The sequence below is a fragment of the Paramormyrops kingsleyae genome, chromosome 12 (assembly GCF_048594095.1).
Source record: "Paramormyrops kingsleyae isolate MSU_618 chromosome 12, PKINGS_0.4, whole genome shotgun sequence".
Taxonomy (NCBI): Eukaryota; Metazoa; Chordata; class Actinopteri; order Osteoglossiformes; family Mormyridae; genus Paramormyrops; species Paramormyrops kingsleyae.
This window is the reverse complement of record NC_132808.1, coordinates 11,550,585-11,573,366: the sequence shown is the minus strand read 5'-3', so window position 1 is coordinate 11,573,366 and position 22,782 is coordinate 11,550,585. Positions and strand designations below refer to the sequence as shown.

Genomic DNA, 22,782 nt, shown 5'->3' with positions numbered 1-22,782 from the left:
AACAATGAGACAGTCAGTAATTCTCACAGCAGCGGAGTCGGTGACCTCCAAAAAAGCCGTAAAACCCACAATACAGTCGTGTTTATGTCATATGTTTTTGTGCTTATTAAATTTGTGTTTCCAAAGATTAATCCCACAACAGTAATAAGATAAAAGTCTTGCTTTAACATAAATACTAGAAGAATAGATTGCTTTAATCGCTATTACAGTTGGGTATGGGCACGCGGTCTTATTTAGAAAACATACAAAAAGAGACGCATATAATGTTTAATCATTCATTTTGTATTTGTCCGAGTAACAAAGCAAAGGAATGATAAGCTGCCTTAGTCGAAAACTGCATTTTACTTCTCATTTAAAATAAAATGCAGGGTTGGCAACTTTGGTCAGCTGCATGGAGTGAGATTTTCTGTTCTCTGTTCTGCACACACATTTACATGTATGTAAGCTTTATTACCTTGTAAATAGTCTGTAGGGTTTGCAAACTGCCGTAACGTTTTTGATGCAGCTAATTTAAATTTAAGTTAAGAATGGAATATAGATTTGCCGTAAGATTTCTTATACGTGAGTCTGAAAGAGTTTGCAACCATGAACGCGTACTTTTTTTGTTTCACCTGAATTGATTTGTATAGAAAATAACCGTATACAGTTGTTAAAAAGCGGAAACTTCGACCTACATGAAATCACCAATAAACGACTTCTATTTATTCAACATTTTATAAAATGCATACTACGTTTAAAAATTTCCAGCTTTACGGTTTCAGGACAGAACAGCCACTCTGTTATGAACATTATGGTTTTTTGAGTGTTATTACCCAGGTAGCATTCCCATATGGGGCCCATATGGGAAAGACATGGGCCATCTGGGCTGGCCCAGCTCACATTTTACCCATGTGGGGCCCATATGGGCAGAATCTGGGCAAACCCATATGGGGCTGAACGATATGGGCCCCATATGGGCAGGATCTGGGCAAACCCATATGGGTGAAATGTGGGCTGAACGATATGGGCCCCATATGGGCAGGATCTGGGCAAACCCATATGGGTGAAATGTGGGCTGAACGATATGGGGCCCATATGGGCAGGATCTGGGCAAACCCATATGGGTGAAATGTGGGCTGAACGATATGGGTCCCATATGGGCAGGATCTGGGCAAACCCATATGGGTGAAATGTGGGCTGAACGATATGGGCCCCATATGGGCAGGATCTGGGCAAACCCATATGGGTGAAATGTGGGCTGAACGATATGGGTCCCATATGGGCAGGATCTGGGCAAACCCATATGGGTTAAATGTGGGCTGAACGATATGGGTCCCATATGGGCAGGATCTGGGCAAACCCATATGGGTTAAATGTGGGCTGAACGATATGGGTCCCATATGGGCAGGATCTGGGCAACCCCATATGGGTTAAATGTGGGCTGAACGATATGGGTCCCATATGGGCAGGATCTGGGCAACCCCATATGGGTTAAATGTGGGCTGAACGATATGGGTCCCATATGGGCAGGATCTGGGCAACCCCATATGGGTGAAATGTGGGCTGAACGATATGGGCCCCATATGGGCAGGATCTGGGCAAACCCATATGGGTTAAATGTGGGCTGAACGATATGGGTCCCATATGGGCAGGATCTGGGCAAACCCATATGGGTTAAATGTGGGCTGAACGATATGGGTCCCATATGGGCAGGATCTGGGCAACCCCATATGGGTTAAATGTGGGCTGAACGATATGGGTCCCATATGGGCAGGATCTGGGCAACCCCATATGGGTTAAATGTGGGCTGAACGATATGGGTCCCATATGGGCAGGATCTGGGCAAACCCATATGGGTGAAATGTGGCTGAACGCAATATGGGTAACACGTGATTTTGTCTAAAAAATTACTGCTGTTATAATTGTTCTTAACACGCATACAATTGCTTGATTCTTAATATTTAATTAAGTTTCTGAGTGGAAATTTGAAACCCCCAGAATTACACGAGAATTAACGTCCCAAATGTTGAGCTCCGGAATGCGATCTTGAAAAGTTCACACCAGGAATTGATTTATTTATACCTAGTCCTGATAAGATTGTGGAGAATAAAGGTGGACAGAGTGGAAAATGAAAAATAAACATATGGTTCTGTACTGTGCTTTACTTTTTGGCTTTGTCCTTTACAGTAACTTTTTTGGAGTACTGAATACAGCAATTAATGTTATATATTAGTTATTCTGTTTTTGCAGTCATAAATGTACAGTATACAAATATTTTTGGTAGACGACCATACTCTTTTTACTATAGTCTTGCAGTTTCTAATTTACATGCCAGCAACAGTTTTGACTTATATACAAATATTTGACTTGTATAGTGTTTTCAATTTTTTGCTGTAGTGTGTAATGACCATGTTCATTAGCGTTTATTTAACCGACTGGCTTGATGTGTGATCTGAAAGCAGTGTTTGCTTTTGAGCAAAGATAATAGTTTTCAGAAGATTGTTTGATTTTGCAAGACGAGTGTAAGGTATTGTGAGTTCAGCTTGAATTTTAGGATTTGTGCTTATAGTGGTTTGAGAAAAAGAGAGGAGATTTTAGGAAATGTGTTTTAGCAATTCAGGAAAACTGTAAAATGTCAAGGCATGTCAGACGACTTTGAAAGTGGGTGATAGGCCTCAGACTTGATCCAGAGGGTTACAGTAAATACTTATTATTCTGTTTCTTTTATGGTCCTCTTTTTGTATCTGCTACTATGACAAAAAAAATCCCAGTCTATCTACCTAGTGCTGCTTCATTATTCCATCCTCTTTGTGCAATGTACAGTACTGTCAGCAAAACAGCATGATACTACCACCACCATGCTTGACCGTTGGTTCAGTGTTCTTAAGTTAGGAAAACAACCTCACCCTAACCCCTTCAAACATATCTCTTTTCATTGTGGCCAAGCAGAGATGACACATTCACACGTCATTGTCTCTGCCCCCCCAGCTCCCCCGTGAATGTGCAGTCACACGTCATTGTGACTGCTCCCCCATCCCCCATCCCCCGTCCCCCCCCCCCAGGGCGCATTTTAATATAGGCTACAGCTTTTGATAAGATCTGTGTTTTAGCTGATAATTACATCTAATGTTAAATCAATATTTTTATTTTTTTTGATAAACATCATAATAAAATAGGAGTGAATACATTTTTAAAATAACATACTTGAAGACCACATACATACAGATTCATCAAACAAGTCATCAAACAATCAGTCAGAAAACAGGCACCTTTTGAAAAGGCCTGGCGGGCTAGAGCTGTACTGCGCATGCGCGATACATTCCAACGGCTATTTCACCGGACGTCCACCCGAAAAACTCCACAGAAGTTGAAAACTTTCCCGGTGCGTTTTAGGTAAGTAATTTTACAGTTGATTGTTTGATTGAAAAATACATTATAAACAGAGAGTTATATCAATTTGCATGCATCTGAACGTTCTTATATTTTTAACTACAGTTTCCAACTCAAATGCTTTTTGAGCATGTATGCGCTTTATTTTAAATTTACAACATTGTTTAATGTATATGACCGCCATTGTGTGTGTGTGTTTGTGTGTATATATGTATTAAAACGCCGTCTAATCTATACTGTGATAGATGTTAAAGTATAAAGTACAATATTGTAGTCAGATCAGTTTAAAACATTTGTAACCATTTTTTCGTAACATCATGTAAAATGATGATTATTAAATTATAACTCAATTCAGCGGGAGAACAAATGTTATTTGCCAATGTAATCTAGTTCCTTTTTGATAATTATTTCAGAACGTCCTTTTTAAATGCACATGATGGACATATTGCATGTATCAAGCATTTTCCCAGCGCCTTGCTTTAGCGTCTCTCGTCCTTCACCTTAACGGGCCTGGGGGAGGGGTGTTTTAAAAGCCGAAACCTGTTTGCAAAGAAACACCATAGAGATGCGTAGAAGCATGGGCGTAAATTACGGGGGGGACTGAGGAAGAGGAAGGAGGGTTCAAATTTCCGTACATCGCGGTAAATTAATTGGCAGTCTGGCAAAGTTTTAAATAAATTGAGAAGTGGTAATATATTTAACATTAGTTTTTTTCAGTTTTAAATTTGTTTATGCTCTGCTGCTCCCAGTACAATAAAAATGCAGATATTATTGTATTTTTAGGTTGGTAATTGTTAGGTTGGTGATTTTAAACTTGTACTCTGGGATTGACTGATATAGTAATTTGATTATTTTTAGATAAACAGATAAAATATCACTTACTGCCAAATGGAATGCACAAATTTAATTAGATTATTCCTCACTTTTTTCCAGGTGCTGTGTGGAAAAATTCAAAAACGAAAGAGGCTACAAAAGATGAGGTGAAAGGAAGCATTACCTCATTCCTCTACAAAAAGAGACGCAGACAAGAGGCAGAGCAGAAGAGTGGCCCTTCCAAACAGGGGAGAGTGGAATTGGTGGACTAAGAGGTTTTTTTAATTTGTAAAATAAATGTAAACTGGTTTTTTATTTAATTGTGATGTCAGTGTGTGATTTTCCTTAAATAAATATTGCATAAAACTGATTTTAGGCCTATCTGCTTCTTTACTTTTGGTTCAGCCACAGTTTAACTTATCAGTTTAAGACAAATCCCACATCCTTGCCCATATGGGCTGGCCCACATTGTGCCCAGGTGATGTGGCCCATGTGGGGCCCAGATAAATCCCACATCTTTGCCCATATGGGCCCCAGATAAATCCCACATCTTTGCCCATATGGGCCACAGATAAATCCCACATCTTTGCCCATATGGGCCCCAAATAAATCCCACATCATTTGCCCATATGGGCCCCAGATAAATCCCACATCTTTGCCCATATGGGCCCCAGACAAATCCCACATCTTTGCCCATATGGGCCCCAGATAAATCCCACATCTTTGCCCATATGGGCCCCAGACAAATCCCACATCTTTGCCCATATGGGCCCCAGATAAATCCCACATCTTTGCCGATATGGGCCCCAGATAAATCCCACATCATTTGCCCATATGGGCCACAGATAAATCCCACATCTTTGCCCATATGGGCTGGCCCACATTGTGCCCACATTGTGCCCAGGTAATTGGCCCATGTGGGGCCCAGCAATAACCCATACCGAACCCATTTGGGTTTTCTGGGCTGGCCCACATGGGGCCCATTTGATTCTTGGGTGCAGATTTTGATGGGGCCCATATGGGCCAACCCACATGGGCCCCATATTTTGGCCCACATTAAGCCCATATGGGGCCCATGTGGGAATGCTACCTGGGTAGTGTTAATAACAGCAGCTAACAACACAAAAGGGCAAACAAAAGGGCTGCATACACCGAAGTAGTTCTTGCTTGTTCATTGGTGTGGGAAAAGGCGGTTCTAGTGTTATTAGGCTCGGGTAATAAGCGTTACGTTGCCATTTTTCTTTTTCCTGTAATTGTTTTCATTATTACTTTAACTTGACACATCACATCTTTAAATTCTCATCCTTGCATTAGAATATAGACCAGTTAATACTGATGGTATCTCATGCTGCATCATATGTTTCAAAATTACAACACATGGAATATTGAACTGAAGCTTGACATTAAAAAATTAAATTGCAAATCAACTTGTAATCGCAATTTATGTCAGAAAAATCGCGATTCGATATTTTACCCAAATCGTGCAGCCCTAATTTCTATACAGCTTCTTGAACAATACTTTTTCTGTCAACATGTGAGCATAAAATTGAACTTGCCAAACTATGGCGGTTAATTAGTCTGAAAACCCGTGCACATTAAAACCACATGCGTGTATGTGACACCAGCACACAGGACAGCATCCTCCAGTGGAAAACTATCCTCCTTGAGGGTGTATTCCTGCTACTCATGCACAAATGGGGAAATTAATGATAAACAGCTAGGTTACTGGTTTATGTATTCACTATACTGTACTTTTTAGAGTGTATTATTTTCATTTAATAAAAATGAAAACCTATTGGAGGCTGCAAAAGACTTGATACTGGGAAGGAGATTCACCTTCCAACAAGACAGTGACCCTAAATATACAGCAAGAGCTGTTCACAGACGCTCTCCATCCAATCTCGCAGAGCTTGAGCTATTTTGCAATGAAGAATGGGCAAAAAATTCAGTCTCTTGATGTGCAAAGCTGGTAGAGACATACCCCAAAAGACTTGCAGCTGTAATTGCAGCGAAAGGTGGCTCCACAAAGTATTGACACGGGGGCTGAATACAAATGCACGGCACACTATTCAGATTTTTCTTTGATTACATTTTTGAAAATCATGTATCTTTTTCGTTCCACTTCACAATTATGCGCTTCTTTGTGTTGGTCTAGCACATAAAATCTCAATAAAAAAACATTTAAGTTTGTGGTTGTAAGGTGACAAAAAGTGAAAAAGTTCAAGGGGTATGAATACTTTTCAAGGCACTGTAAATACAGAATCTCCAAGTGGTATGTCGCAAAGATACATTTCCACTGCGGTCATGCTGTGGTGATATTAAGTTCTGCTTTGCAATACTAATAGACAATTGCATTTTCATTCACTTTTAATGAAGTGCTTCCACACAACTGATGCTTTCACTCTTTATTCATACCCCCATCTGCTATCTGCCATCTTCCTTCTGCCATATTGGCAATTAATCGAGTATTGAATCAATACTTTTTAATAATCAAGTTTAATATTTGAGTTTAATAGAGTAATGATGACAGCTCTAAACTGTATTATCTTTTCCTTAGAATAAATGAAGCATTTGCCCATTTTCAGCGAATCAAAGATCCTGAGCCAGACCAGGTAGGTGCCCAAGATACATCTGCCCTTCTGGCTGCTGTCCTGGGGCCTGTTTCTCTACATCAGTCTGACCATCTTCCCTCTGATTATTATACATAATTTTGCCTGTAGCAGATCTGTGCTCTTCCTCTTTCCCTGTAAGTATGGAGTCTGAGGTAGAGGAAGAGCCCTTGTTATGACTCCAGCACACAGGAACACGTCAGTACATTCTCCACGGTCACGGGCCCCTGATGTTAAACATGGTAGGGAAGGCGGTCATATAATACTGTAATACGGACAAAGGTTAATTAAACAAAAGAAATGTTTATTGCCGATGACCGCTTGGATAATCTGTACATTCACACTGGTACTCACATCATCCAGGTCAGCCACTCTCCTCTACTCTACCCTAGGTACACTGTATACCACCTCACCCATCTGCTCTAGCACTCTGCAGCAACAGCCCCCCCCCCCTCCCCCCCCTTCGGCTGGCCAGCTAGGGACACTGCTCTCTCTTTCCTCTGGGGGCAGTGTACCCAAACCAGCCCCCTGGCCAGGAAGTGTCTTTCCTGGGTCCAGAGATCATAGCTGTGTTTTTGGTGCCAGCCAGCACTGTGCTGTTGGTTGTAGATGAATGCGTAGGATGAGGATGAGGGGAATCAAGGGGCCGAACAAAGGCCAACTCAGCTGGGGTGTGGAGCTCTCTCCCCAACATGAAGAGAGCGGGGTGCAGGATGTGGAGTCCTGCCCTGAGGAGCAACAGGCCATGAGCACTAGGGGCAGCTGTGTGTCCCAGTCATGCTGATGCTCTGCCACAAGGATGGCAGCTGCTGTTCCAGGGTGTGGTGAAACCTCTCCGCCAGGCCGTCGCTCTGAGGCTGCAGGAGGGAGGTGGGGGTCTTGTGTATGCGCAACTGGCTGAACAGCAAAGCGAATACAGCAAACTCAGAATTCCTCCCTTGGTCACTGTACAGAGGCTCTGGCTTCATAATCCAGCTAAACATGCCCTCCACCAGGGCATCTGCGACCATCTCCCCCTCCTGGTCAGGGATGACATACACTGTGTATGGGTAATCCATCCCCATAAGCACATACCTGTTTCCCCTGTCAACGCGAGTAATTGGACCTAAACTTTCCTCTGGCACTCCTTCCATTGTGACCTCTGCCCATTGGGCCCTTCTGTGCCGTGCAGAGGTCACAGCGATGGCAGAAGTCCTCAAAAGGGTTTGGCTGCAGACCTTACCTGTGAGCAAACCTCCTCTATCAGTAAATCTAATCTGAGGGTAAGGAAATGATGTAAATGACGTGCATGGAAGAGAAGGAGATATTGAATTGTTTCAGGTATACAGTGGGTTTGTGTGTCAGTCCAGCTTATGCATACAGTGTTAAACTAAACAAAACACTAAGAAAGAAATCTGCAGATTTATTTGGAGACTCAAAGTAAATCCCCCATGGAGTGATTGATGTCCGATGATATCAGTTTTCTGTTTATTACGCTTGATCCATCACCATCTAATATTAAGTTTTCTTTGCATTTAAATATGCAGTACAGCAAGAGTAGGAAAATAATCGCTTCATAGTAGTCCTATGTACATTATTTCCATTGTGTACCATAAATGTATCTGTAGTGTATTCATGTCTTAAATGTTTTAACTGTGGTTGCCAATTGTGAGATGATTGACTTTTTTTTTTATCTTACATTGAAATACATGCACTGATCTGTGGGAAAGGCTGGATCTCCACCAGCACTGAACCATTCACCTGTAAACCTGCTACTTCTGGTACTGTTGCATTTAGATGAGCGCTAGCAATAAGCATGTACAGTATATTTAAATATTCTATATCTATAAATCTAATTTGCTAATGGAATTGTTTTTAAACATGTTTTGTATATGGATGATTATTTAAGTCATGTATAACAAACATATTTTTATTACAAAAAATCCTTAACTGGCAAATATAAGATCGTAGATAGTGATAATTTTAAAACAACGTACATACAGTAAAATCCCGCTATAACGGACTCCAAGGGACCTGGCAGTCCGTTACATCCAGAGTTGCTGTATGCCCAGAACACAACTACAGGACACCATTTACTCATACCACACCTCAGCAGACACACTTGTGGTATAGATTATTATATTGTACATGTAGTAATCCAACTTTCTCTGACCAGATGTGTGACTATTAATAATCCCGACTACGCACGTATCTGCGCTGGATATCACTGGCACGCCACACGCCTTGTAGGCGGAACTGCATGTCCATTATAGCCGAACAGAACTACAGCTAAAAGCGGCCCTAGGGACCAAATTGTTTGTCCATTATAAGCGAAATTCCGTTATATGTGAGTCCGCTATATCCGATGCTTTTTCTGCATGTTCGTAAAGGCGCACGGCTGGAACCAGCGGACCTCGTCCGTTAGAGACAATATTCCATTATAAGCGAGTCCACTATATAATGGAATTTTACTGTAGTAGGTGATGAATGAAATCCTTCATTGGTGAAACCATTTTACAACTCAGTAGATGCTGAGTAGTAAACTATATAATGTTGGTGGGGAGAAACTGCTTTTAAAACAACATCATTGGCAGTGGTATTTAAGTTATAGTTATAACGTTAGTTATAGCAAAAACCTCTACATCAAAATACCATGATTCCATGCATGAAATACACGTTATTTCCTTACCCTCAGATGAGATTTACTGACAGAGGAGATTTACTCACAGGTGTGGTCTGCAGCCAGATCCTTCTTGAAATCCTCAGCGTCTTTCCTGTACTGCCCCCAGTAGTGAGTAGACCCCTTGGCAGAGGTGGCGGAGGGTCTTGGTGCATGAAGTGGCACTTCTCTGGGTGAAAATTGAGGCTGCTGCTGTAACCTGCGTAGGTCACAGGGGCATCTGAAGTATCCATATTGGAGAGATTAGTGCTGCACTGAATGTTGTATGTTGCATCTGGACCCTTCCCACTAGCTGTGTCCATGCCAGCTCTCATCACTTCCTCTTCCGAAGCCAGCCGGTGTGTCCTGGTAGGTCCACTTTGGGACATTTTTGTCCACTGAACTCATCCCTACAGCTGCAACTTTATCATTTTTATTACACTGGAAAGTGTATTGGTGTCTTGCTAAAGAAGGCCAACCCCTCATATGTGCCTCGGAGGTATCAGTGGCCCTTTCTGGTAGCCCTATAGATGCGGCACAGGACAGCAGCTTGGGGATACAGGGCTCATTGGTGTGGGAGTGATTGGCACCCAGCTCCAGACCCCCTCCCTAACAGACTGTCCCCCCTCCCAGCTGACCTCCTGGGTGCCGCCAGGGTGACAAACCTGGTGAGAGCTGCCCCCCCAAACCAGCAGGGGCCCCAGACCATGTTCAGATGGGACTCGAGGGAAAGGGCTTTGAGTGGCGCTTCAGATATCGAGCTTTTCCAGCCGCACAGAAACCGGTCTGATTATGATGGAGAAACACAGCTGAGGTTTACAGGCCCAAGCCCAGAATGCACAGCATAGAGAGCATGAAGGCTGTTTTGGTGACTGTAACAAACATACAGTGACCCCTGCTGATGAGGTTGTTGTTCTGCCGCCCCCCCCCCCCCCCCCACACCCCACATTGTGCCCCTCGACTGACTTGGAGAAGCCCGAGCTGATTCGGGAGCGACTGAATCTTCTGCTGCATGCCCATGAGTGCCAGCAGCGCAAGCAGGACTACAGGGAATTGTGGTCGTGCTCCAGGCCCCACTGCCACACCATGAGGAAGGTCCTGAAGCACATGACCCACTGCCAGGCTGGCACGTCCTGCGAGGGTGAGTGCAGGACCGCACTACTGTTACACTATTCTGGGTGGATTCAGGATGGGGGAGGATTCATTTTCCTTTGGCTCACATTCACCTTCGCTCCAGTGCCTGGTCTGTTTCTGTCATTTAACACTTTAACCTCGTCCCCTGCAGTGATGTACTGCGCTTCCTCCCGTCGGATCCTGTCACACTGGGACAATTGCAAATATCCCGACTGCACACAGCACGACTGTCTAATTTGTCTGCTGAAGAAGAGCAAGTACAGGAGCAACAGCGTAAGTCCCCCCCCCCCCCCATCAGCCTCCCCTGTGGTCAGCTGGGACCAGGCCGGCCTGCTCTCTTCCTTGGTTCATGTATTTCTGATAGTTTGACAGGCACATCTATATCTATGCTTTGTGTTTATCATCATTTACCACGCATTTACCAAGTGTGCCTCGTATTTATCCTCGTGACAATGCACCGATGCCTATAACCGGTACTACATGATGATGTTAACAAGCACAATAAACATGACCACAAAATGCATGCGGAGTGGAAATACTCTGCTCTGCTAAAATGTCAAAAGGAGGAAAATAAGTTCATATTAGGGCTGTGTGATGTCTAAAAAATTGCAATATTTCAGTTAAAAAATATCAAGATAAACCTAGTCACTTAACACCCACAACCGCCCTTCACACACACTCTGCTTTCATTTCTATGGGGAAAACTCTAATCCCAACATGACATGAGAGGGGGAGACTCTCCACTGTTACGGGGACATGGCAAAAGTCCCAAGGGCAAGTGCAGCCCACCACTGCCACTGGCTTCTGGGGGGAACGGGGTCAAACTCCCCTGTCTGTGCTGCTGGGCCCCTCCTGCAGCACGTAGAGACAAGGCAAGTATGCTAGGGGTGCATACAGCCCCCTCTACATGGACCCTGGAGAGGAGGAGAGTGAGATGGGGAAGGAGAGGGAAACGGCATCTGCCAGTATATTGAAATGGTCAGTGTGATGTAACGTGAACGCAGTGAACAACGCAGTATTTTTTCACTCAAACTTTTTAAATTGCATAATGTGACGATCATAAAAAGGTGAGTAAACACTGTTTTAAAATGGTATATAAACAGTGTTTACCCTCCACTACACCCCTGACTGTAATACAGACAAAGGCTGATTAAACAAAAGAAATGTTTATTGGTGACGACCAGTTTAAATAATCTGCATAAACACCCTAATACGTGTGTCATCCCAAACCCAAAGTTAAATCTAAACACCTCATTGTGTCCATGTCAGCCTCCGATGCACAGCCTTATGTTTATTTATAGAGCAGACTCAAGCTCTGCAGGGCTATGAATAATTCATGGTATGATAACCGTATATCCCAATATCACAGTTTTGGATATATGAGTTTAATTAACCCAGTCCTGCACTACACCCTCCCTGCCACTCAATAAATAACACAAACTTGTAAGTAAGTAAGTAAGTACAGCTTTATTGTCATCCCAACAATACACAATAGTACAGTATACAGTGGGACAAAATATCGTTCTCCATGATCATAAGTGCAACATAAATCATCAGTCCACAAGACAGATCACAATGAGGGTGAGAGGGGTAATAATTTACACTACACCTATATACATGTATTTAACTAAATGAATATAGAACAGTGAAGACAGTAGACTAGGACTGAATAGAAAGACAGTGCAATGACATGGAGCTTATACGTTAAGTATGAAGACAGTAATAAAGTAAGCAAGTTATATTAAATTAAGGCAAATTGTGCAAGAATGCAATATGTGTGTAAAAGTCCAGGTATGCATAGATGTAAACAATATATTATGCAAAAAATATATTCTGTAAACTTATTTCACTTAATTCTTATTCATTTTTGTAGTTGTATGAAACACATACAGTTTTTTAAGCAGAGTAAGTGTCCATGTTTGACACTTAGTTTGTGTGAATATGAGCCTATGCATTGTTTTAGCACAGGGGTTTCAAAGTACCAGCCTGTGATGTGTTTTTTAATCATCATTAAATCCAGTCCATCGATTGATCAGTCAGTTTCCACAGAAAATTTAAAAAAACACTGGTCAGCAGAGGCCTGGCCTGTTTGAGAGCCTTGTTTTTAGTAGATAACTAGCCTACATTCAGCTCACATTTTGTACTGCAGTGCAACATGATGGACAGTGTTCTCACAGAAGGTTTATAAACTTCAATGTACTATCTGTTTTGACCATTGAGTTTTTTCACACACTATATATTGGCGAGTCATTCTCAACAATAACTCTTATGACTTTTTTTTTCCTTGAATCCAAAATGCGTCCCATAGGTGATTTGAGTATGGATGATAGGGATATGTCCCAGCCAATATTGTGGTAGAGCTGTGTGTTTGGGGGGATGGGGGCTGCGCTATGAAGATTGCAGCAAATTGTCTCAGTTTTAGGAATAAAATCTGAATTAATGTGAATTGAGAACATTAAATGTAACAGATGTTTCATTGTGATAATAGTGTATTTGTGTGTCTCACAGATATTGAGTGATGTCATTTAAACATCAATATAGAACAGCACTAATAATATAACTAGACACATGTTTGACAAAATATGTAAATGTGAAAGGTGTCACATGATATTTTTGCAGGGATCACATGACTATCAGGAAATAGAGGCATCATCACCTGCTGATCACACTGAACCAAACACCGAAGAGGTAAATATGCACTAGTGGCAGCTATACCTGTCTAAATAGAAGAATATGTGTTAATATAATACAATTATATTGTAATTTAACCAGTTTTGGCCTGAGTTTAGGTGGGGATATTCTAGTGTTTTTACGTAAGGAAAGGTAATTTATAAGTGAGGTTTTGTACCTGCATCGTGGGCTTTAGATAAAGTACCCAGCCTATCTCATGGTGACATACTGTACAGACCTTAGATCCTTCAGTCCACACTGGCTTTTACTGACTTGTTACATTTTGTTGCATCACAAACATTCCCTTGTAATACAGCTTCACCTTATGCTGTTCACAGGTTACAGGGAAAGAAGCATTGAAATCTGAAGGATCCTAATCAGAGTTTGCAATTTTTAGATTGTCTACAGTCTCAAGCTTCCAAGTCTGTTGGATAACCAAGCTGGACAGATAATCAATCACCAGATTATCAGTGATCTGTTACAGTTCATTTTATTTGACTTGAAATACTTTTCCAGGTAGCAGATGAACATTTGCTTGTAGGGATTGTTGTGGAAAAATGTGTCTGCAGAGATACACTGGGAAGGACCAGTAACTCAGGATAACCTTCCAGGAACAGGCTTTTGTAAATATGTGTGTTTCATTATCTTGCTGTGTTTACAGTGTTAAAATGTACATTATAGCTATCTGTAACCATTCTGAATAAATCCTCACTGATTTTTATTTGCCTGTGGCTCTGTTATGCTCATTCTGACACTTGATTCCTTTAATTGCTCTGTTCATCTCATTGAATATTGATGGCAGGTCTTCACTCAGAAAATGGAGCACACAAAAAAGGAGGAAGCATGACTTTCTGGGTCCTGCATCATGTTTTTGGGTCTTATGAACTTTATATGATTTCATGTAAAGCTTGAAAGTGATAAATCCAAAAATATTCAGGGTGTTTGTTGTTAGATTAAGTTTAAAAGCATCATAAGGTTTTTGGTGCTGCCACACTCAGTGTATCTGTAAGCCTGTCGGCTCTTGACCTATTAAGTGTCTTCTCTGTAATTGGTGTGATGCTGCCCCATGCCAGCCAGGGGAAAGTTTCCCATACGACGGAGGTTAGAATTGAACATGATACAATGCATCATTAAACTAACGAACATCTGAAGTATGCCTGTTTCCCAAGACTGTTGTACTTTGTTAGCACCACAGTTGTTTGAACCCTGTTGATTTGAACCACTTGTTCAAACTACAGTGGCCCTAGAGGTGCTCGGTCTGACTTTCACAGCATGCAAAACACAAACTTTGTGACAGTTGTGATGATATCACATTATTTATTTATTTTAGTCATACAACAACAACAATAACAATTCAAAAATAGCAGCAGCATCATAATGCATTTTGTGAAATAGGCGTCTGTACCGTATTTTCCGCACTATAACGCGCACTGCATTATAAGGCGCACCGTCAATCAGTGGTCTATTTTCAAACTTTTTCCACATACAAGGCGCACCGGACTTTAAGGCGCTTTAAGCAAAACAAAACAGTCAGATAAGCCAGTCAACGAAAATTTATTTTACATCACGTGTTCACAATGACTGTCAACATTGTTCAAACGTTTATGAGCGTCTTCACTACTCTTTAACACGTAAAAAAACAAGAGTCTTATACCGCTAAATCAAAAGTCAGCCTATTAACAATAACTCAAATTTTGAACACTTATAATACGGTCCTATACCGCTAAATCAAAAGTCAGCGTATTCATAACTCTTGAAATTGTTCATTTATAACACGTGAAGCACTACACAATACACTCACTTTTCAATACTAAAACATTCAAATCGCTTCGAGTTCAGTATGCATAACAAATTAATCCACGTTTAAAGCGCACTGGATTATAAGGCGCACTGTTATTTTTTAAGAAAATCAAAGGCTTTTTAGTGCGCCTTATAGTGCGGAAAATACGGTAATCTGTAATTATGTTTGTTTAGTTTAATGATAAGCACTACTAAAATCCTGATACCTCACTGTTTGTATAGAGCAGCGGTTCCCAAACTAGGGTACGTGTACCCTCTGGGGTACGCAAGAGCTAGGCTGTAGGGGGTACGCGAGGGAGCGGGGGGAATCAGGAATTCGAACAACGAGACAGTCAGTAATTCTCACAACAGCGGAGTCGGTGACCTCCAAAAAAGCCGTAAAACATAAAATACAGTCGTGTTTATGTCATATGTTTTTGTGCTTATTAAATTTAAGTGTTTCCAAAGATTAATCCCACAACAGTAATAAAAAAAATGTCTTGCTTTAACATAAATACTAAAAGAATAGATCGCTTTAATCGCTATTACAGTTGGGTATGGGCACGCGGTCTTATTTAGAAAACATACAAAAAGAGACGCATATAATGTTTAATCATTCGTTCATTTGTATTTGTCCGGTCCAGGAGGTTAATTTTGGGGATCGTTAAAGTGATAGATCACCTATCTTGATAAAGCCTGATTCGGTTCGTTATATATATTACTAAAAAAGTAAATATTAAGTAAGAATGAGAATATGAACAACTATGGGAATTACTTTTACAGTGAAAACAATTGGTATTAATTATATTGTATGTTCTTGAGTAATCGATAAAATCAGTATATGCAAGACATCAATCTGTAATAGTGGAAAATATGTCCAGTTGATATGTCCAGTATGATCTAGGTCTGTGTGGTCAGACCAGGGACGGATTACGGACCGGGCCAGCGGGGCCGCTGCCCAGGGGCGCTTGGGGTGCCAATTCGCCGACTCTCCATAGAGAAATAATGACTTTTGTCGCTCTGGTCTCTTCTGATGTGAATGTACGTGACATCAATAATGACACTCCAAATAATAAATATTTGAATTAATTTGAGAAAGTTGGTGTTAATAACAGTTTTTTTCACATTGGAGAACTTGCAATACGTAAATCATGGGGAGAGACCTATCTTTTCCCATGGTAATAACCAGGCTGCTGAATAGAAATGGGATGATTAGCAAAAGTGCTTTGATTTAGAGCATGAATTGTATGACGTTCAAACTGCATGATCAGTTTGCATTGTTGATTAAAACTGGACAAGTTCTAATATTTTCTGACTTCTGACACTAGTTTGGACCCACAAGTGGCATGATGACGTAGCAACTAGCCTTCCCAGACAATGCTGGGTTTTTTTTTTTTTTTTTTTTTTGAGGGGGGAGGGGGGGGGTGCCCTCGCAAGCGTTTAGCCAGGGGCCCACACAACCCATAATCCATCCCTGGGTCAGACACTGTGCAATAAACAGAATTTTTAGTAACACGGCAAATGTTCACATTGCAGCATGGAAGTACTGTAGGTTCACTGTCACAACGCTGACCCGTGGGGCCCCTAGCCCAAATCAATTTGCAACGCTTATCAACAATGTATTTTCGTTTGTCTATTTTAGAGGGCCTACATTCTTTGATCCTCTGCCTACAAGGGCCCCTGACCCTATAGGGCCTCTGATGGAAACATGGAGGGAGGGCGTTTGGCTGCCAAGGGCCCTTGAATTGTGGTGGTTGTGGTGGTGGTGCTGCTGGTGGTGGTGGTGGGGGGGGGTCGGTGCTTTCAGGGGGCCCCCGGCCCTGCTATAGGAACTTTACAGGGAAATGGGTGCATGGGAGCCTACTTTTAGAAGGCCCTCTTAGGCCCTCCTATTATGGTCCTGGCTTCTGGCTACCAGGGGTTCCTAGGGAGGATGGGGGCTTTGGGGGCTTTTAGAGGGCCCTCTGATTATAAGGGCCCTACTAGGAGGCCCTAGGGAGGAGGGTGTAGTGTACCTTTAGAGGGCCATCTGATTACAAGGGCCCCTACCATGGGGCCCCTGGCTTCTGGGGGGAGGGGAGGGGGGCGTGTTAACAGCCTTACAGAAGGCCCTCTGACTAGGGAGCGGTAGCATGGTGGGATGGAGGCGGTTAACCTGCCCGCTGAGTGGCCCCCAGACCAGTGTAGCAGTGTAAGAGTTTGACCAGTGTAATCACTCCCAGGGCTGTAGTGGAGGCTAAACGCAAGTAAACACGGTTTACCCACCTCTGAAATTTCAGAATTAGAGTTTACCCACTTCTCAATTGATCTAAATGCACATCATAGTATAGTTTATGCACAAAATGTGATCACAGAATTCGTAGTTCACCCACCTCTTATTTTACCACTACACCCCTGATCACTCCGTTCTGTAAGGGGATATGGTACACAGGTGGATTCTGGCATGGTTCAGCTGGACACGGTACACATGTAGTGTGATCACTAACCGTGCCCCAACATGGCTCTCACTGTACGTTCACACCAGGAGAGACCAAAGCGAACACGTCGCCAAGGTCATTGAAGAAGCTTCGTTGTTGAATTTGCTTTATTCACTTTGTTCGCTCATTGGAATGTTTGATTTAGCCTGTTACCGTGGGGCGTTGGTAAATCTATATATTAGAATTGGTTTTCACCGAACCGCGTCATAACTCATTACATACTGTAAGGTTAACTGACTTTTAACTTCTCTTTTTCACTCTGGTCGCCCAGTTCGCTTCACTGGCAGTGAATTTGCTTTGTTCGGCCAATTCGCCAACTCTCCATAGAGAAATAATGACTTTTGTCGCTCTGGTCTCTTCTGATGTGAATGTACGTGACATCAATAATGACACTCCAAATAATACATATTTGAATTAATTTGAGAAAGTTGGTGTTAATAACAGTTTTTTTCACATTGGAGAACTTGCAATACGTAAATCATGGGGAGAGACCTATCTTTTCCCATGGTAATAACCAGGCTGCTGAATAGAAATGGGATGATTAGCAAAAGTGCTTTGATTTAGAGCATGAATTGTATGACATTCAAACTGCATGATCAGTTTGCATTGTTGATTAAAACTGGACAAGTTCTAATATTTTCTGACTTCTGACACTAGTTTGGACCCACAAGTGGCATGAGGACGTAGCAATTAGCCTTCCCAGACAATGCTGGCGTTTTTTTTTTTTGTTTTTTTTTTGAGGGGGGAGGGGGGGGGGTGCCCTCGCAAGCGTTTAGCCAGGGGCCCACACAACCCATAATCCATCCCTGGGTCAGACACTGTGCAATAAACAGAATTTTTAGTAACACGGCAAATGTTCACATTGCAGCATGGAAGTAGGTTCACTGTCACAACGCTGACCGGGGAAGCAGAGGCGAGGAGACCTAGGATCGGGGGAATGCGGGGTTTAATGAGCAAAAGGAACACAGACGAGCGGTAAAGCAGAATTACAATACAATGACAGGACTGGAGAAACAAACGGAAACACGGACTAAATACAATGGACTAATGACAAGTTTGACAACAATCAGGAACAGCTGGTAAACACGGGGAATCCACACAGGGTTAACGAGGGGGCTTGGCACACGGAAGGAGCGGACGATCGGAGCATGACACTCACTGGAGAGCTTTGTCACAGATAACTTAACTGTCTCTAACAGCGTCTAACCGCACATTAAATAAAGTCCTGCGTATTTTTCTATTCTGAAATTCTGCCATGGCATGCACCAGTATGATGCTGGTGCAACTTTCCCAGGACCCTAGTCAAAAATATCTGCCACTATGGTCGCGGAAAACAAGCGCTAACGGAAATATATGAAAAACATGGGAGCGGTAGAAGATTTTGTGAAATTTGACGGGAATGGGATGGTACGGGAATGACATCCCACGGGACTGAACGGGATGGGAATGGGTTTTGAAAATTTGGCGGTTAAATTGGACGGGAACGGAAACCCTCCAACGTGAATGAGATGGGACGGGAACCAAAAACCTTTTCCATGCCCATCCCTACTGTGAAATTCTCCCACCGGATAGCAACAATCTATTACTAAAATATATTAATAAATTCATTTGGTGGTGAGAAATAATCGACTGTTCAGTATTTATTTTTATGCATGCGGTATTGCAATCTATTTATAGACACTAATTAAGAGTCGTTGGTAGCAGGGGGTACGCGGCTAGAAAAAGTTTGGGAACCACTGGTATAGAGTATTTGTGGCTCAGTGAGATTGACAGGTATGCATAACAGCCCATTGTGGTATAATGAAATTTTTTACTTACACAGCCATGGGTTCATATACAAGCATGGAGACTTTGCTCATGTTTTATTTGCTTTCCCCATGTTTTTTCCATTTAATACTGTGTGTATATAAGTGCTGAATGATAAATCATTTCAGCATCCTCATGGTCCTCAGTGGTGCCAACAGTGCATATCTGTAACATGTATTGTTCTCCGATGAGTCCACCTTCACTGTCTTCCACACATCCGGGAGAGTTACTATGTGGAGAAGCCCCAAAGAGGCTTACCCCTGGACTATTGCATACCCAGAGTGCAGTATAGGAGTGGATCAATGATGGTTTTGGTTGCAATATCATGGCATTTCCTAGGCCCACTACTTGTTCTAGGTGGGTACGCCACTGCCCAGAACTAAGGAACCATTCTGAAGGACCATGTTCATCGGGTGGTTCAAACATTGTATGCTGAAGGTGGTGCCATGTATCAGAATGATAATGCATCAATAGACAAAGCAAGACTGGTGACAGAGTGGTCTGATGAACATGAAAGTGAGGTTGAACATCTCCCATGTCCTGCAAACTCACCAGATCTGAATATTATTGAGCTGTTTTGGGGTGTTTTGGAGGAGTGAGTCAGTGTCGGGGAGAGTGATCAGCTCCCCCGGCTGCTGGCCCACAGAGTATGAGACACGCGCTGATTCAGTGTGAGCTACAAAGGTGTGGCCCCTCGACAGAGTTTATTTATACTATAAGGTAAACATACTGATATCAGGTTACATTGTGGGTGTGAACAACATTTTAGAATGGGATGGAACCAATGGGAATGTGGGAGTGGGAACAGGAACAACAGAACGTGCGTCAGAGGTGGCCTCGTCTGCCGCACGTGATAGAAAGTTACTGTTGAGCATTTTCACAGTTGCTACATGGAACAAGTTATGCATCCTTGAGAATACACGTGAGTGATAATATATATACAATTTCAACCCAACAGTCCCTCCTGTTTATCATGAACCGTGTATTCTACATCCGCCATCCACATCTTGCCTAAACATTTTCTGTGGGCGGCATCACTAAACAACGGTGTCATCATGTTCTTCATCAGCGAGGAACTCTTGTTGGCTCAGGTTAGTGTATGCTACAACAAAAGAATTAACAACCATTCTGCTAATTACAGCTTTACAACATGGTATAATGCAAATGGAAAGAATACAAAGAAAAATCAAACATGTGATAACCATTATTACAAGAAATTTGAATAGTCCGAGCCATCCCCCTTGAAATAGCCAATCAAACCAAGATGTGCTAGGGTGAAAGTTCGCGGCCATGACTCTCCGAAGATCTTCAGTTCATGGCTTCAGTCATATTAGGGGAATGGACATTATCTGGAATGTATGTACAACAAGTACAGGTATTGTTCAATAAAACACAAACACCTCCTTGGGCCGCTGTTAACATATCGAGCACCATACGGTTTTGAATCACCATCTGCCTCGTGACATCCAATTGTGCATTTTGTTGCTCATTGATTACAATAGAATTATTAATAAAAAGTCCTAAGCGATACTCAATGGTTTCCAGGCGTAAAGTGTTCTTTGCTACCCCGACCCAGGGGAACAGTGATAAGAAAACCTTCTGGTTTGTGGACCAATGTTTGAACTCTGGGGGCACATCAGTTCCCCACACGCTGTCATGTGGCCGTAGGGCTGGCGTTGTAGAACGTCGTCTGCGAGTGGAACCTGAAACAGAACTGGTTGATACAATAAAGGTATGATCTGAAATGAAGATGGGCGCGCAAATCCCATAACAGTTAGGTGGCAGCACAAAGTAGGCACGACTACCACATAACCAGGCTACACCTTGCACCCAATAGGATCCATTGCTGGGGCCTGACATGTTGACTGGTGCACCTTCACCTGAAACAGCGATTTGGTCACAGTTCGTGGTGTTACCTAAAGGACGTGTACCATACATCTGGTCATAACACATTGTATGGTTAAATGTTCCTGGGTCCTTGTTCATGAAAACAGAGAATGGAGATGAGGAAGTGGATTTAGTGACATTGAAGTCGATCCAGAACAGAAGATTACAAGTGCCAATAATAAGTCCTGGGGCATAGGGATTCGTATCATTTATGGTGATACCAGAATGCTGATATCCAACCCCTCCAAACGAAGATGCACATTTAGCCTGGGATTTATTCATGGGCTTAGCATATATTGTGGGACCTTCCGCATGTATGGGCATATGTGAACATATGTAACAGTTGGAAACATTGGACTTCGTAACTGTGTCGTGTACGTAGCGATACCAGTAATTCTGCATATAGGGATGTGAGTGGTTAGTTGTAAGAGGTCTCAAGTGGGAGCCATCGTGCGTCCACCTGGGGGCGCGGTGAGTGTTATCCGATGCCGACCTCGTCCACAAGAGCACTCCGCCGACTACAGTCAGGGGGACCAGAAGCCATTTCACAAGGAACCGCTTACAGTAAGCCATTCTAAAAGTGAGTGCAGATCAGTTGGTTTCTTCACCGGGTTGAGACGTCGGCACCCTATTGGTTACCGCGCCTTTGTAGCGGACTTCCACTGCTACTCCGTCGGTTGTACTGGCTCCTGTAGGGGTTAATCTCCAGGTTTGAGGTTGTCCTGTAATACAGAAGCAGAATTTACTGGCAGACTACTGGGTCTTTGTAATTCTTGAGTGTGCAGCAGTTTGCTCATCCAATCTGCAAGTGTTGTTTCCCTGTGCACCTTTGTTATGTCACTCATCTCTGTAGCTAGAGGAAAAGGCCTACCATGCACTATTTCGAACAGCGTAAGACCTGCTGGGGTTGGTGTAATTCTCATCCACAATTTTACCAGAGATAAGCATTCTGGCTATGGCCTCCCTGTCTCTTCCACTGTTTTTCTTAGCCTAGTTTTTATGATACCGTTGGTTCTTTCCACTAATCCTGCACTCTGAGGATGGTATGCGCAATGATTCTTTAGTTTAAACCCTAGCGCTTGAGAGCACAGGTCCATTGTTTGATTTACAAAATGGGTACCGTTATCCGATCTGATGGTTTGGGGAATGCCATATGTAGGGAAATAACTGCCTACCAGACAATTTGCCACCGTTATCGCATCACAGTGTTTTACTGGGTATATTTCGACCCACTTCGAGAATGTATCAATTATTACCAAACAGTACTTTTTTCCCTGTGACCATGACAGCTCTATAAAGTCCATGTGAATGATTTGAAACGGGTGTTCTGCTACCGGAAACTGTCCTCTCTTTGGTCTCAGGTTGCCCTGCGAATTATGCTTACAACAGATAAGGCATGATCTACAAAAGTTTTTTGCATAATCAGAAAAATTTATAGTATAGAAATGTTGATGTATTATATGTACCATCCCTCCTGTTGAGACATGGGTATTCCCGTGGCTCACCAATGCCGCTGTTTTGTATACATTTTTTGGAAGTACGGGCTTATCGTCGATGTGGTAGATATCATTAATCTGGATTGCTCCTCTATTGAGCCAGG

General features: G+C 42.5%; 1 protein-coding gene and 1 long non-coding RNA gene across 4 annotated transcripts in view; both read left to right on the top strand.

The window, feature by feature from the left end:
- LOC111833789 (uncharacterized) overlaps positions 1 to 13,958 on the top strand; it is a 40,535-nt gene extending 26,577 nt beyond the window's left edge. For 2 of the 3 annotated variants that reach the window (XM_072718690.1, XM_072718688.1), the window contains 5 exons: positions 6,740 to 6,794; positions 10,402 to 10,570; positions 10,715 to 10,836; positions 13,183 to 13,251; positions 13,572 to 13,958. In XM_072718690.1, coding sequence (XP_072574791.1) covers positions 6,740 to 6,794; positions 10,402 to 10,570; positions 10,715 to 10,836; positions 13,183 to 13,251; positions 13,572 to 13,610 — 454 coding nt within the window. In that variant the 3' untranslated portion in view covers positions 13,611 to 13,958. The remainder of the gene's footprint in view (positions 1 to 6,739; positions 6,795 to 10,401; positions 10,571 to 10,714; positions 10,837 to 13,182; positions 13,252 to 13,571) is intronic. The other variant, XM_072718689.1, reaches the window with a different exon arrangement.
- Positions 3,189 to 4,552, top strand: LOC140593503 (uncharacterized). Its single transcript, XR_011993902.1, has 2 exons — positions 3,189 to 3,372; positions 4,303 to 4,552. It is a non-coding gene; the product is annotated as an uncharacterized lncRNA (long non-coding RNA).
- Positions 13,959 to 22,782: the final 8,824 nt, after the last annotated feature.